The 17284-nt window shown below is 35.5% G+C and overlaps 2 protein-coding genes across 2 annotated transcripts; one reads left to right on the top strand and one right to left on the bottom strand.

Annotated features, from left to right (window-relative positions):
• Nucleotides 1-557: 557 nt before the first annotated feature.
• ARK3 (armadillo repeat kinesin 3) lies at nt 558-8361 on the top strand. The gene is made up of 19 exons (XM_016346537.3): nt 558-1157; nt 1283-1383; nt 1506-1628; nt 2032-2217; nt 2372-2593; nt 2716-2872; nt 3303-3452; nt 3814-3902; nt 4085-4288; nt 4548-4661; nt 5031-5153; nt 5247-5378; nt 5766-5901; nt 6551-6643; nt 6825-6950; nt 7058-7183; nt 7326-7469; nt 7615-7743; nt 7826-8361. Exons 1-19 carry the CDS (start codon nt 917-919, stop codon nt 7984-7986), a joined length of 2757 nt encoding a protein of 918 aa, XP_016202023.1. The 5' UTR covers nt 558-916; the 3' UTR covers nt 7987-8361.
• Nucleotides 8362-11679: 3318 nt separating this feature from the next.
• LOC107643005 (Putative AT-hook DNA-binding family protein) lies at nt 11680-13022 on the bottom strand. Its single transcript, XM_016346538.3, has one exon. The coding sequence runs from the start codon at nt 12708-12710 to the stop codon at nt 11778-11780; it is 933 nt and encodes a 310-aa protein (XP_016202024.2). The 5' UTR covers nt 12711-13022; the 3' UTR covers nt 11680-11777.
• Nucleotides 13023-17284: the final 4262 nt, after the last annotated feature.

Raw genomic sequence — 17284 nt, forward strand, 5'->3', positions numbered from 1 at the left:
TTAAAAGGATCCATATCTTTTATTCACTACTTGCTACCCTTTTTAATGACAATTGTTAACTTTGCACTTTGCACTCCCTAGTCCCTCCAACCGCCAAAAAAAAAAAAAAAAAAAAAAAAAAAAAACAAATAAAAACTTCAAACGTTAGTTTTTGAAAAGCGCAACAATTTTAGAATTTCTAGGTTAATTCTTGATTTTTTTTTAAAAAAATATTCGAAATGATTAGTAATGTTCGCTTGCCAACTAGATGGTATTGACTACTAACTGTACTATGCAACTTAGATGATTAATATTAACTGAACAGTGAATAACCATATGTTATGGTAACTTTAAGAAGCTTCCGCAATATTCGAAAGCTCATGTAGAATTACTATGATTAATTTTAGGAATCTTGTATATTCTGCAATTTTGGAAGTATATCTGTGACATTAGTAACTTGTAATGGTCCACCTTTGGTGTTAGCTAGATAGCGAGACTCCGAGACAATTGGACAAAACTCATACGGCAATAAAAAAGAAATGAAATCCATAAATTGCATGATATAAAGAGTTAAAGACACAGAATGAAAATGCAATAGAATTCGTATAATCAAGTTAGATGGTAATAATAAAAATGCAGGCAGCATTGGATTGGGGCGGTTGGGAAGGGGAGTTGAAATTGAATGCCGCCGGCCTACGCGAGACTATGAGGTGACCACCTGTTACTTTCCCATTCTGCCCATGCTTAAGGATCGCTAATTTGAATTACACAAGGGCTTTTTGGGTACTCAAAAGAGTTAAAGAACTGGAAGAGAGATCTGGACCCCACGATTTCCACGACTAGTTCAGTAGTTCTAGACTTCTAGTTGGACCATCATTCTCCTACTTACTCTCTTTCATTTTCAGTTTCAATTTCAGTTCCAACTTTCAACTCAGCAATGGCCACCTCCTCTGGTGGTGGTAGTGGTAGTGGCGGTGGCGGCACTTACAGTTACAGAAATGGCGCCACTCACTCTCACAAATCCTCTTCCAAGCTCGATACTCATACTCATAAGCCTCTCTCACTCAATTCCAGTTCCAATTCTAGTTCTAAGAACCATGTCAAGTCAAAATCTTTGGGTCCTTCCTCCACCACCCAACGCCGCAACAGCACCACCTCCAAGGACCACCATCCTTCTGGTTAGTCTCTTCTCTGTGTGTGTGTGTGTGTGTGCGTGTGGCTAATTATTGTCAATTACGCCTTCAATTCCGCCATTTTACGATCACACTCACTTTTTGCTTTGGTCCTACATGGTTGGGTAAAGTTCCTGGAAGAGTTAGAGTGGCTGTTAGGTTGCGGCCGCGAAATGCAGAGGAATCTGTGGCAGATGCTGATTTTGCTGATTGTGTGGAATTACAGCCTGAGGTATACTAAACCAATTCGTTAACTTGCTCAAAACTGTTTCTTTGGAAATTAACGAATTGCCTCTGCCTGTATTTCTATACGGTTGTTGTACAATTAGTTATACTTGTCTAGCTATATTGCAGCTCAAAAGGTTAAAACTTCGGAAGAACAATTGGGATGCTGATACTTATGCATTTGATGAGGTGCTCACTGAATTCGCATCACAAAAACGTGTATATGAAGTTGTGGCCAGGCCTGTTGTGGAGGTGGGTATTCATGACCTTGTTGCTTGGCTTTCAAACTTTGTTATTGTCTCACTTGTTTCCAGATGACATGTCAAGATGCATCAACAACTGGTTTCAGGATCTATGTTAGAAATTTAATTGCTGTTTGAGAACAGGTTGATCAAATATGCTTGAAGTCACGGGATTTAAGTGAAGAGATGTGGGTTAACTGTGATTTCTCCCTTAGAATATCCCTACATTCAAGCATTCATAATTATAGTTTTCTCATATGTCAAGTCAACCCTGAAGAGTTTAAATTCCTTTTGGTCATGTATCTCATCACAGGGAAATGTGGAAGAGACTAACTGATTGTGGCATTTACGTTACTTATTGCATCCATGCTCTTGCTTTCCTTTTATTACATGTCTTACTTTTACATCTGCAGAGTGTACTAGATGGCTACAATGGGACAATCATGGCTTATGGACAGACTGGTACTGGTAAAACGTACACTCTCGGACGACTAGGGGAGGAAGACACAGCTGCACGTGGAATAATGGTCCGCTCTATGGAGGATATTTTAGCAGATGTTTCTTTGGAAACTGATTCAGTTTCAGTCTCTTATTTGCAGGTAAATAGATTTAGTACATCTATCTAATTTGGCCCCACTTCAGTGTATAAAGTTAGCACGTATATTTATTCAAATTTCTTAAAGCATTTGTTAACTTTCTAGCGAATGATTTCATGCTCAATGTAATAACATGTCTCTTACTGTCAATATTCAGCTTTACATGGAAAGTATACAAGATCTGCTTGATCCTGCTAATGATAACATAACCATTGTAGAAGATCCCAGAACTGGTGATGTTTCACTACCTGGAGCTAGCCTTGTTGAGATTAGGGACCAACAGAGTTTTGTAGAACTATTAAGATTAGGAGAGGTTCATCGCTTTGCTGCAAATACTAAATTAAATACTGAATCTTCTCGAAGTCATGCTATTCTGATGGTAAATGAATTCATGTATCTTATTTATGGTGTCATGTTCTTCATTCCTTGTGTTTTTCTGTACTTTTCAATGTTTCCATTTCTGTTATTACTGGAGGACTGAATATACCTCTGATTCACTAGGTGCATGTTAGGAGATCCATCAAGGGAAGAGATGCAGGTCATTCAAGTGAAAATGGCAATCATCCGCATTCGGTCAAATCATTAAAGCCACCTGTTGTCAGGAAAGGCAAGTTGGTTGTCGTTGATCTGGCTGGTTCGGAACGAATTGATAAGTCAGGTTAGTACATATAATAAAGTGGACACTGTTTTCTCTCCATTCTTGTCTGTTTGTAGCAGGTTTGCTTTCGTTTCTCTCCCATAGTTTTCTCGTTATTTGCTTTGAGGATATACAAACTTTTTCTAATTGGTTGGCTAATAGTTCTGTCTTCCATACTCATGATAATGACGTATAATTTCCGACTCTGCTATTTTCTAGTTTCGTCATTTCATCATTGTTATGAAGGTGATAAAAGGATATCAGGGTTGCAGTGCAAATGCTTGAAAACCAAATAGGGTTCCTGTCAAATTCAAAGTTGCATGTTAACTTTATGAACTTTAAGGATGATTAAATTTTCATATAACATTGCCATGGATATATTACTCTGTTGTTTTACTTATTATAATATCCAAGCTGCTGACTGATGATGTTTCTATGAACTACTCAATAGGAAGTGAAGGGCATACACTAGAGGAAGCAAAGTCTATCAATCTGTCGTTGAGTGCATTGGGGAAGTGTATTAATGCACTTGCAGAGAATAGTGCACATGTGCCATTTCGTGACTCAAAGCTTACAAGATTGTTACGTGATTCATTTGGAGGTAATATGAAAGTGAATATAAGCTTTCTCTTAGCTTAGCTTGTCTAACATGAAGTATTGGAAACTTGTGTCAGTGACAAAATTCTCCATGTATGAATGAAAATTTTGTTTAACAAATAAAGGAGTAGATTTTGAATCTGTTCATAGAGAATACATTCTGAAGCTTGTATTTGCTTAGTAGATAAGGAGTAGATTTTAGCTAAATGTATTTGAAGTCTCTGAGTCATTGTGATTAAAAGGAAATCTTGGGTTGGAAGATTTTACATTTTAGATAAATCTGTTCATTATAGATTAGCAATATTGTCAAGCATCTTTAGTTTTTGCCATGGCCCATGTGTCCTGACATCTAAAATGTTTTACAGGTACGGCAAGAACTTCGCTGGTCATTACCATTGGACCATCTCCAAAGCATAGGGGAGAGACTGCTAGTACTATAATGTTTGGACAGAGGGTGTGCTTGTCTATAGCTTGCATTACTTTCTCTTCCTCTATTTTTTAGATTGCCATGCCATTGGCTGATGATTGAAGCAGCTGAAATTTTCTATGTTCGTCATTCCATAGAATAAGATGTGATTGAGTGCCTTCTAATCACCATTTAAAGTGCTGATTGCTGAATATGTGTTCCTCTTGTAGGCTATGAAGGTGGAAAACATGGTGAAGTTGAAGGAAGAATTTGATTACAAAAGCTTAGCTAGAAAGCTAGATGTAGAATTAGACAAACTTATTATGGAACACGAAAGACAACAGAAGGCATTTGAGGATGAGATTGAGAGGATGGCCACAGAAGCACAACATCGGTTATCTGAGGCTGAAAGGAACTACATTGATCTATTGGAGGTTGGTTAAATATATAAATTCTATTTAACTGTGTCATTTTGTTGCAGTTTATGTGAAAATGTTTGTTAGTCCTTTCATCCAAGAAATAAAACTTGACACATTCAATGAATCAGGCAATGCATCCATAGTATGTGGCTACTCTTTAAAATATGTTGTTGCATACATGGCTATGGTAACTTCTTGAAGTTCAATTTGCAAAATACTGACTTGATGTTGGTAATTGCCGTGATCTGTACTGATATACATTTTTCTTTCTCAGAAGGAAAAATCAAAATATGAGAAAGACTATATGGACTCAATTAGGAAGCTTGAAGACCAGCTGGCGATGAATCAACGAAAGAATGAGGACTCTCATATTAAATCAAGAGCAGAGGTAGTTTATCATACTATATGCCTTGAGTTATTACAATGGGTGAAATTACTCTGCATAGTAGAGTAGGTCACACCCTCAGAGGACTTAAAAATGATATTTTTATTGCCAACTAGTTAAAATTCTAGAACATTTCCAGCAAGCTTATGACTTCAAGTTTTTCTTTTATGTTTGGGTTATTTCCTCACAAATTTAATGACTGGAAATTGGAATGTTCTGGTGGAGCCAGATTAAAATTGCTAGTTTTGAAATTTGCAAACAATACAGCAGCTCAAGATTCATTAATAAAATATGCCAATTTAGTGATTTCGGAGTTAGATCCAAAATGAACTTGATTGGTTACGCTCACTTGACTTATCCTACACTCCCAAGGTGTATTCTGAGGAGCTGGCTGATCTGAAAAAAATGCTTCAGAAAGAGACTCTTCTGAGGAAAGCTGCTGAAGGGGAAGTAAATCATCTGAAAATTCAAGTATCTGAACTTAAAATGTCAGAGGTACATTGTGCCCCCAGTACATTTTTTTCCCCTTGCATGCCCTTTTGTTGTATTATTTCTATCAGTTTCACCTGCATATCTTTATTGTCATAGGCATCCAGAAAGTCAGAGATATTGAAAGTTCATAAGATGTTAGAAGAGGAGGTACACCAAAAAGAGAAACTTGAAAGAGAAATAGCAATATTACAAAGTCAGTTGTTGCAGTTAAGTCTTGAATCCGATCAGGTAAGCTATATATCTAACCCTAAATGCACAGATGTGAGTTATTTGACTATTATCTTGGATGACCCTTTCTTCAGTATAATTTGTTACCTCTCCTGCTTGTCCTTTTGTAAAGCTTTCTGAATATTTCTTTTTGGTTACAGAATCTTTTAAATTAAGTAAATACTCAATTTCCAGTTTATTGTCATATCCAGTAATTCAGAGTGAAATGTTTGACCTCATTCCTAAAGCAGTTTTTTGGTAACAAAAGTTCAAGATAGTTGTTATTTTGTATTCATAAAGAAACATGCATTATTTTATCTTCACTTTTCTTAAGAGAAGGAAAAGATTTTTCATGCATGGCCATGTGCTGGAATCATTTATGTTGTCTCATTGTCATTTATTTTGTAGACAAGACATCAGTTTGAAAGAGATGGATTGGAAAAGGATGTGAGCAGTGTTGATTCTCTCACGTCCCAAGTTAAGCATCAGCAGCAGGCTTCAGGAAATGGAGAGAAACCCTCAATAGCCAAGCTCTTTGAACAAGGTCGTAATTATTATGTAGGGTAAAGTACTAAATTGGTCTCCTAGGTTTGGGCGTAATTCTGTTTTGGTCCTTAAGGTTTAAAGTGTTCTATTTGAATCCAAAAAAGTTTCATTTAGCATCAATTTAGTCCCATAGTGAGGTCAAAATTAAATAATTAACAAAATGTCTTACATAACAACAATTCAAGAACAAAATCGATAATCTGGAGAACAAGTACAAGCTCCAGAGGCACAAAATCAACCATTGATGCATCAATACATTTATTTATCATTTTCTTTAGTTTTATAGAAAATATTATAAAAAAATAATAAATAAATGTATTGATGTATCAATGGTTGATTTTGTGCCTCTGGAGCTTGTACTTGTTCTCCAGATTATCGATTTTGTTCTTAAACTATTGTTATGTAGGACATTTTGTTAATTATTTAATTTTGACCTCACTGTGGGACTAAATTGATGCTAAATAAAACTTTTTTGGATTTAAATAGAACACTTTAAACCTTAAGGACCAAAACAGAATTACGTCCAAACCTAGGGGACCAATTTAGTACTTTACCCTATTATGTATTGCGGTTAATGACAACTTAATACATATTTGATATATTAATATGTGAGTTTTAAGTTATTTATAAAATAAATATCCTTTCAGTGGGATTGCAGAAGATTTTGTCATTGCTTGAAGCAGAAGATGCTGATGTGCGAATTCATGCTGTGAAAGTTGTAGCAAATCTAGCTGCTGAAGGTATTTGTATACTTTGTAGTTTATACTCACTTCTAGAAACTAGAAATGTAATTTGTAGCAAAAGGAAAAAGAAAAGGACTGAGGCAACTGTACACAGTTTATCCTCACATATTTCTAGTATTTGAACCTGTTACCTTAAAAGAAATATCAACCATAACAGCTATCAACCTTTATGTTACAGAAGCAAATCAGGGGAAGATTGTGGAAGCAGGTGGGCTCACATCCTTGCTTAGGCTGCTTCAGAGTTCTCAAGATGAAACCATACATAGAGTAGCTGCAGGTGCTATTGCGAATTTGGCAATGAATGGTAATCTTGTCCTTCCTCTACTTTCCAACAAGTAATATTAAAAATTCAACTTCTACTACTGGGATTTTCTTTCCTGATCATTGCAATCTTGTTCTGCTTCTTAACAGAAACCAATCAAGAACTCATTATGTCCCAAGGGGGCATTAGTTTATTGTCGATGACAGCAGCCAGTGCTGAAGATCCTCAAACCCTTCGAATGGTTGCTGGAGCCATTGCTAATCTTTGTGGCAATGGTAAACTGCTAATCTTATTCTTACAGCCATCTGCTTGTTCAAGATACAGTAGCATACAATCAATCATACTTCATTTGTTCCGATTTGATTCCCTTGAAACAATCACCTGCTGCCACTGACAAGTTTTGTGGCTGCATTTTAGATAAGTTGCAATCGAAACTAAGGGGAGAAGGTGGTATCAAGGCACTGCTGGGAATGGTCAGGTGTAGACATCCTGACGTACATGCACAGGTTGCTCGTGGAATAGCAAACTTTGCAAAGTGTGAGTCAAGAGCATCTAGTCTAGGTAAACTTCCAGCTGGCTAACCCAGGCATATATTTTGATTGTGATGAACACAGACACATTCATGAAAATGACACTTTTGCCTTGAAGATAGTCATTTGATCAATAGTGCCTATTTTTGTGTTAACAGTTTTTCCACAATGTACAGGGACAAAGAGTGCGAGATCTTTCCTCATTGAGGATGGTGCCCTTGCATGGATCGTGCAAAATGCTAACAACGAAGCCTCGTCAATTAGGCGCCATATTGAACTTGCATTATGCCACTTAGCACAACATGGTAAGTAGAGTACACTCTAAACTGAAAGCTAAAATTGCAATAGGTCATGTCGCTTAGACCCTTTGTTTGATGTGCATTCCAGAGACAAATGCAAGAGACATGATTAATGGAGGTGCATTATGGGAGCTAGTTCGCATTTCGCGAGATTGTTCAAGAGAAGATATCAAAACTCTTGCACATAGAACACTAGTTTCTAGCCCCACTTTCCAAGCTGAAATGAGGCGTATGAGGATAAGTTACTGAAGAATTCTGCAGAATAAACCCAAGCGGGGTGAAAGTATACATAACAATAATTTGGATGTAGTGCTCTAATCAAGCAGGAAAGCTTTCTTCAATGTTCAAGCTGAAATTTGAAACTAGCTAAAGTGAGCTCTTTTATGTGGTTGGTCCATCAAATGAATGGCCTTAATTTAATCAAGTCAACGTGGTGTTTAACTGTTTATATGGTCAGTTGCTTGTAGTTTTGTCTAGCTTGGGGTATGTAAATTGATTTGTATATGAAATAGAGAGGGAAGGGTAGTGGTGCTTGACAATTTTGAATTTCTTCAAATGGCTCGGTGCTATTCATAACAAGATGAGTGTATTTGTTAATTAATGATGATTTGAATTGTTTCAACCGATTCTATTTGCTGAAGTGCGGACCCCATGAATGTTCATGATATATTTTTTTTCCATAATCAGCGGCCCTAGCGAGTAGCAAAAGCCAATACCAGTGTGATTATTTGACTTAAGTATGTATGACAATAAAGTTTTATGTCCCTCTAACTTACTTGGGACTGAGAAAAGCTAAAGGAAAGGTAGTCTTTTGGCTATTTATCATTATTATCCTAATTATTATTGGGTAATGATGTGTGCCTAGGGGCTGCGCCTTTTTTTAAGTTTATACAGTATCACTTACAATAAGACTTGCAACAATAAAAGCACTTCAAATGCATTACCATTAGTCTGATCCTAATTGTAGCGGTTTAAATTGTGATGTGGAATTGTGGACGCTGCAAAATTCTGCAATAATTTAGATATAGAAAATTCATGTTATTATCAAAATTGAAAATATATTTTGAACATCTGATCTATCAAACCTAAGTTGTAATTTTCATTCTAATATACAAATTCTTGTTAGCTAACTAGATAGTTATTTTAAGATGTTAAACATCAGTATCTCAATTAAATTTTGTAAACCAGTTAGTTAGTTAAACATAAATACAAATAAGGGAAATAGGTGCAAAATAAAATATGGTTGTTTTGTGATATGGGCGGTGTTTAGTTGCAGAAGGGCAAAATACATCTGAATGAAATAATTAGTGTCTGCTGTGGTCGTTGTAGTTGTATTATGTATGGATGGTATCAGAGGGTGCTGTGGCTTACATTACAAGTTACAAGAATAGAAGATGCCTCTCGTATATTATTATATATAAATAGATGGTCAATTGATCGATGACCAACATTTCTCAATCAGAACAAAAATTAGCTATTAGACCCCTTTTTAAAGGAAAACATCGTTTTCCAAATAATTATTTGGCAAGTCATACGCTATGGCAATACAAAATTGATCTCTGGACATTGTTATTCACTTATTTGTCTTCGCATAATGATAATAGTTTTACATTTAATTCCTGAATATTCGTTCATGTGCATGATTTAGGCAAATGTGCATCCATATATAAGACCCGTGAATTACCATTATTCGATCAATCTAATCCGGGGGGCCCCATATCACACACAATTTAGTTTGTTTATTGTTTTGGATAGTCAAGCCGAGGTTTCATTAATATATATGTATTTATGGAAGATTAACCCATTAAATAATTGTTGCATTATATTATTAAATTAATTCTATGTATATATGTAAACTCACATACTGTAAATGTTTAAAATGTATTTAAATAAACTTTATTAGATTAATTTTTTCTGGTGTTTAATGTGTATAAAAATATTCTATATATAGTCTTAATCTATATATGAATGTATATCACAGTATGAGTACTTATCAATGAAAAGTTATCCCTAACATAATTATATATACTTAATTATACGCACGACGGCACGAGTATAAATTTATCCTTGCAAGTTAAGTTCTTAACGAGAATAATTAAATGAATGGATCTTCAACATGATCATCAATTAGTCGCGGATGTAATAAATAAATAAATCCCTATGGATAATTCTGCCACCCAGGCACTGTTGAAGATTAATCTCTGTTTACCGCAGCACAATTATTTGTTCTCCATGTCAATTTCATAATCTTTATTTGAAAAGATAAATTGGAAATTATTTCAAAAGAAAATGGAAGGTATTGTTACTCTATAAATTGTCTAATATAGCTAGACAACTTTAAATGGTTTGATAAAAAAACATAATAATAATTACCTGAAGCACATGGATAAAAAAGGAATCATAATTTGGATGAAGACCTGATGAGAACAGTGGTTAGAGCCGCAAGATGGACAAATAATAATGCATAAAGCTTCCAACGAAGAATGGGTTGGTAAGGAACCTACCACTAATAATATTAAACTAAATTAGTATTCCTAGTTAGCAACTTGGAAGAAAACAAACAAATAAATAAAAAAGGCAAGAGATTCTCAGTTAGCTTTGACGAAACACAACAGCAGCTAACTCGATCAGAGAATCCTATCTATCTATGTATAATTAAATTCACTGACCGATTCAGAATAGACCTAGTTCCGTAGTACTAATTGGAACAACGCACAAGCATTTCAATGAAGACGCGAAAATAATGTATGTTCTAATAATTAAATCTTTTATAATAAGAAATTTGATATGAAGATCATGAATAATGCTCTAATATGAATTGCTCCGAAGTTGAAATTATTTAATATTGGTGGGTTAAGGAAGAAATGATGAGTCCAAGTTGAGAATGAGATGGCGGGAGTAGTGAGACTGAGACAGGGTGCACATAAGGATCGAGAAGCCTGTTGTCTTTGTTGTTATAATTGCTTTTTAATGAAAGTGTGGGTTGAATGCCTCGAAAAAGAGCTTTCCTCAGACACCGCATGTGTGATCACGCACTCTTGCCAAACTACTTGCTTATATCTTTATCTCCTCACTCTACTTACTCATTTACTACTCCATAATACTAACTAGAGAAAAACACAATACTGTTACACCATTGTCTTAATGTCACTCCTTGAAGAATATCTTGTAATAGATCTTTTTTTTAGTGAAATACTTTCTATTTTTAGTATCTAATAATTAAGAAGGTCATCCTTTTCTTCTTCACCGATATTATATCAATTAATTAATTATACCTAGCAAGACCAATGGCTAAAGGAATTAATTATTTTCAATCCAGAAACATATGTAATGCAAGTCGAAATACAAAAAATGACGAGAACAAGGAATAACAATCATGATCATCACCATCTAATTCAATTCACCGTGGTCCATAACATACAGTTAGAGAAGTAGCTAGCCCGTGTCAGCTGCAACCATCAGTAAGCACCGCCACCAGAACTGGAAAATTAAACTTGCTCAGTAGAATTGCTTCCTTCCGAATTAGCTTCCATTATTCCTAGCTAGGACTGCTACTAAACACTACTAATAACTACTTAATTGTACTGCTAATTTCTTCAACTACTTGTACATCTCCAAGCTAATTAAGCTAAGTGGATTGGATAGAAGCAAGATGTAATGTACTTCATCACCACCTACCTCCGTTATTCTTGTCATAATTAAACACAAAATCAAACCCACCAACTAAACTATTATAGAGAAGATGCATCAATTTAATTACAGCAGTCTTATCAAAAAACACACGCAAATGCTACATAATAATAATTAAGCGCATAAGAAGATAGAACCTCAGTCAACATTCCTATTCAATTCCACTAGCTTGAGTTCGGATCCTAAGTAATTAAACACCCAAAGAAGAAGAAGCTGATGATGATAAGAAAGGGAAGATAATGGAAGAAGAAATAATTAAACAAGGAACTAACACGGTGGAATAGTAATAATAATAATAATAATGGAACTTACAAAGACACTGTTCCATATCATGATGATGATTGTGATGATCAATAAGGAGAGCGACCAGGAGTATTCCAGAAAGCTTCCGTTGGCATCTGAACTGAATTCAGAAGATTCGGATTCAAACCATGGAAGAGTGGAGCAGTTGCGTCTCCTAACATCTGCTGCTGTTGCTGCTGCTGCGCATGCTGCTGACCACCACCGGGGGACCCGATTGAGCCGCCGCCGCCACCGCCAGAACCTTGCAAGGGCATGGAAGGGTCCTCTTCCTCCAAAGGAAGTCTCTCATACGCAGCGTTGCTGAAGGAAGCGGACATGATGACCACCGGGCCGGAAGCAATTAGTGTCCCCACCACACTCCCTCCGACCACCTGCCCTTGCCCTCCGGCTAGATATATGGTCAAGCCGGAGGCCGCAGGTGGAGCAGGAGGAGGGAGGAAGGATCCCGCCAGGGACAAGATCTCGAACCTTCCATGGAGGGAGACGACGGCTCCAGAGGAAGCTGGTTGTCGGAGTGTGACGTTGGTGACGGTGCCGGTGCCGCTCATGATGCAAACCCCTCTTTGGCGCCTCCTTGCGAAGTTTGAGACGCTCTCAACGATGTCGCAACCGTCTGCAACCTCCATGACGTGCGTCTTTAGGGCATTGGCACTGTCGCGGGTTATGATGATCGGTGGCTTGGGTTTGTTCTTGGATCCAGCTGGTCTTCCTCTCGGTCTTCTTGTCATTTCGGTTTCACCGGATCCTCCTCCTCCAGGTGTTCCGTCTTTTCCATCGCTGTTGTTGTTGTCTTCTCTTTCCCTCTTGTGAGCGAGGTTGAGGCCTCCGCTGCTTCCGCTTTGCTCGTCTTCTGTTTGTTGCTGCTGCTGCTGTAAGGAGTGAAACTGCTGCTGCTGCTGTTGCTGATGGTGGTGCAACAGATCTCTTGCTGTGTGGAATGGTGGTGGAAGTGAATGGCCGTGTGCTGTAATTGGATCCATTATTATAACTCTATACACTCTATTAAGAAGATCTTCTTATATATCAAGCTTGCCAGCTTTTTTCTCTATATATATCTCTCTTCGATCTTCGCTTCTTTCTTGCAGCACAACTTAACTAAAACCTTTGAGGCTTGAAATTCGATCATCCAGCGATAGATGCTCAGTGGCGTAGGCTGTGAAAAATGGAAACTACTACTACTGCTGCTACTACTACTACTTCCTTTTGATGCAAGAATAATAATAATAAGAAAGAAAAAGAAAATAGGTAGCAGCGAGTTTCGTGCAGAGTTTAGGGTTGGATTGGATTGGAAATAACAAAAATATAGATCGAAGGTTTCGGGTAACATATCCGTGTGTGTGTGTGGGCGGTGAATGGGTCCCCCCCACCTCTGCACTATACTCTCTTATTTTATTCTAATTACTCTTTAACACCTCAACAACCCCCTGCTTATATTTACTTTTTGCCTTTTCATTTTCTAAAATTAAGCTTCTAATCTCTCTATAAATCATCATTGCATACTCTTTTTTAGTGGCATTGCACTATTAGCTAGCTAGAATATCCTACTTATTGTAAATTCTCCAAAATTTATATTTTTTTTATGAATTAAATATGTGACTATTGGGGCCTATTAAATTTAGTTGTTAAAGCTAAGAGATTTTGTGTTTCCTCTTCTCCCTAAAACTGTCATATCCACAGAGTAAAACAAAATATATTTAATGTACATTTCAATAGATATAAGTACTGATCTTACTATAACCATTGTTGATGAATTAAAAATTAAAAGTTTTATATTAAAATAATAGAGAAAAATGTAAATATATAATATATTAAATATGTTATGGGTTCACAAAATTGTCGATTATTTCATCATATCTAGTGGTGTTCAGAACATACAAGCATTGTTGAAACCCTAAATCTATATATATGGGTCAAAACTCGGAATTTGAGTTCAGGTGCGGCTTCTTGTTTCCTTTACGGTCTGGATATATAGCAAGTTGAGCTTTTCGTAGCTGGAGCGCTTCAAAAGTTGTTTTTACAAATAGTTATAGCCAAATGACAAAAGCTTTTTACAAAATTTTCTCTAATGCTACTTTTTCATGCTTTTTTAACGGCTTTGCTTCCACTATCTGTGGTGTTTTAATGGATTATTTGATGGTTTAATCCCTTAATTAGGATCTGAATTGTGTGACTGTCCACTTCAATTCAGTTCTCTTCTTTGAAAAGGTGTTCCTTTTGGGATAATAAGAACAATTTCTAATTGACGTTAGTTGCATAGAACGAATCTTAATTAATATTTTATCTATATATTTTGAAGATAATTCTATTTTCTACCTTGTGTTTCTTATTCATATAACTTATACTATACTTCATTAATTGCTATTAGTATTATTTGTACGTCTGAATTGAATTAGGAATTATATATTGCTACAACATATTTCACTTACAAAACATACAATTCATGCATTAAGTTGATTCATATGCATAACACTTCTCTATGCTAATTAACATCAGTATATATGCAGATGCACATGCAATATAATATATGTATCTATAGCGAGTATACATACATATATGTATATATATGGTGGTTTGAAGTAGTTTTTTGACGTTTTCGCAAGAATATCCACATACAAACGGGAACTACGGTGGTAATATGGCAGAGTGTGATTTAATTAATGAAAGAATAGCTGGCATAATTAAAGCTTAATTGGATTAAGTGTGTGAATGTGTTTGTTTGTGACTTTGTGCTTCAATTTTCTATGAGGCAACCACATGCACCACTTGGGTCCTCTGCAAATTCCATCTCTATAATAATATTATCTTAACGAGAAGTCCAACCTTTTAGATTGAGGTCCACCACCTCAATGCATGACACGTGTCTATTCCCCCGCTTCTTTCGGGTCTATTCCTGTGACCTTAGCTTCATCCCCTCCTTCCCTCCACTTTACTCATCAGTTTTATAATTACCTTATTTTCCAAACTATCTATATATATATATTCAATCATGTCATGATTCATGACTACCTCAATCATATAATATCATTTTTTGGTTCTCATGGTTCATGGCACAACCTGTCTTTTTCTAACTTATAATGGCCTTGTTCAGGAATCCCAGAAAGCTTACGAACTAAGTACCACCCTACACATCGATCTGAATTCACAAGATGCAAGCAGCAAAAGAAAACAAGGTAGCAAGCATAGATTGGTGCATGATGCATAACTAACCAAACATGGCAATCCACTATATTAGAAGCAAAGTAAATAGAGTAATCCATCCCTAATAACAAAATGAATATATTATTAATTAGGTTAAGTTTTTTAGAGTATATATAGTATATGATCGAGCAATAGAAATGTTTAGGATATGGGAAACAGGTGCATGATGCATGTTGGTCGAAATGCAATGTGATGAAAAGGTTCATTAGGAAGGCATGAATAATAATTAGCTTTTCTCTGTGACTAGTCTATGGGTTATTAGTTAGTTGTTTCGTGGGAAGTGGCACTACATACTGCATGCCACACTCATCACATGCACCACACTTTGGGAGAACCGGCGGCTTCAACACCTACCTAGCTAGCTAGATCAATTGAAATAAGGAAAAGTAGAAGTAGACAATAAAAATATTAAACAATATGAACAATGAATATATCGAATGTTTAATTTACTAAGTGTACAAATGGTTATTCTAATATTAAGATTTAGGTGAGTAATTTGAGAATGTAGTGTGTTTTACTTGAATTTAGTCAATTTTAGAGCTCGTTATTCATGTTATTCAAGAAAGTCATTTCTTACTTAACATAACCCAATAAATAATTAACATTCATCGAGATTTAGGATTTATTAATTAACAAGACATGCATCAAGCATGTGTGCACTATATATATACCAATACACTATGAAACTTTATTATATATGATGAGTCTTACGAGAACAAATAAAGATATGTATGTAGCTTATACTTGCAAGAATTGAAGGTGTGCTTGGTGGACTCTTGTCAAATGAATTTCCAGAATAAAGATTACGCACGCCATTTTTGTTTTCAATTAAAACTACATCAATTAAGGTAGATATATAGACAGCCACCGGGATGACAATTGACAATGACAGCATGCCGAAGTATTAGTCGCAGCCGCAAGAGTTAATTCAGATGACTATTAATTAAATGACGGACACCTTTTTTTGTGTTAACTTAAAAAAATTGCATGTAACGGTGAATAACCCAATATAACATAATTAAGAGTAAATTAATTAGGGAAAATTAAATGTGAGCATAGCATATAATATAATAAATGGGACGCAGAAGAAACAAAGAGGTAAAGGGTTGTATGGTTGGTGGAGAGCACGGGGTTGAGTGCATAATCCAGATTAGTGTCCGAAAACAGACGCGTGGGTGCCCCTGCCAGATGCAGCCATATATAATGATAATAATATAATAAAGAAACTGCCACATATAACGGCACCAGCGCCGGAGGCACTTTGCTTAGCTCAAATAACTCATTAATTCATTATTTCATTTTTTTTAATATTCGATTCTCCATAGACAGGTCGTTCCATTGCTTAAAATTGATCACTAGATTAAACCTCCCTCTGAAATTCAAAATTGAGTAGTTAAGGTGGGACGAAGATGAAGGGAGATTAGTAAGTGTTGGATGAATTGTGGCATGGACGTGCGTAAATTGAAAGCCATGAATCGCAAGATGCTCTTTGTCGGCCTGTGTGATGGTGTGGTGGGCCCCCATGCACACTGCTGGTTAACTCTCTTTTATTTCTACCAGTGCAGTCTTTATGTAGGTGTGTGCGTGTATGTGTGTATGTGTCAGAGATTCATGGACGCATGCCACTCTCTTCAACTCTTATCCACAATAACCCCATTTCTCTTCACTTCTATCAAGGCTTTACCCAATGCAAACCATCATCATGTGAATCCTCTTCTCTCTGTAACCTACCTTCACTACTCTTACCGCAAACCCCACGCCTTTAATTTTACTTCTTGCTAACTCTTTTCTCTTCCAAAACTATTTAGGGATCCAGTTGGTTCGGATTTGGACAAAATGAGAATTCATACAGTTAAATTTTAATTGGTTTAAATTAATTTTTTTTTACCGATCCAATCTAAATCAATAAATTTAGATTATATCAAGTTTTATAATGGATAATGTTATATATTCAAGTCTTTTTATGAACTAAATTTAATTAAATTAAATCATAAGACTTAAAATAATGTTAATTATAATTAATTTTTATTAGGTTAGACCAACTTAATTGAATTTAGTTAATGAAAAGATTTGGATGTATAACATTATTATTCTTTGATAATTGGATATCTGATTAAAAATAAAATTTAAAAATTAAAAAAAAAATTTTAAATATTATAAATATAAAATAATAATAAAAAATAATACATCAGCAATTTACACTTAAATAAATATATTATTAGAATTAAAAAAATATTTGTATATCTATATTAGATTTTACTTATTTTTAATTAGTATTAAACTAATCTGTTAATCGGGTTAGTTTGAATTTTGCGGTTTCAAAACTAATACCCAAATTAATTAAAATTAGATTTAA

The sequence above is a fragment of the Arachis ipaensis genome, chromosome B5, assembly GCF_059453495.1.
Source record: "Arachis ipaensis isolate K30076 ecotype BB chromosome B5, ASM5945349v1, whole genome shotgun sequence".
NCBI classification, from domain to species: domain Eukaryota; kingdom Viridiplantae; phylum Streptophyta; class Magnoliopsida; order Fabales; family Fabaceae; genus Arachis; species Arachis ipaensis.

Bases quoted from the DNA above. Each gene is read 5' to 3' on its own strand.
- ARK3 (XM_016346537.3), top strand. From the start codon at position 917: ATGGCCACCTCCTCTGGTGGTGGTAGTGGTAGTGGCGGTGGCGGCACT. The intron at 1,629-2,031 runs GTGGGTATTCAT...TTACATCTGCAG, and splicing joins TGGCCAGGCCTGTTGTGGAG to AGTGTACTAGATGGCTACAA. The intron at 7,744-7,825 runs GTAAGTAGAGTA...TGTGCATTCCAG, and splicing joins ATGCCACTTAGCACAACATG to AGACAAATGCAAGAGACATG.
- LOC107643005 (XM_016346538.3), bottom strand. From the start codon at position 12,710: ATGGATCCAATTACAGCACACGGCCATTCACTTCCACCACCATTCCAC.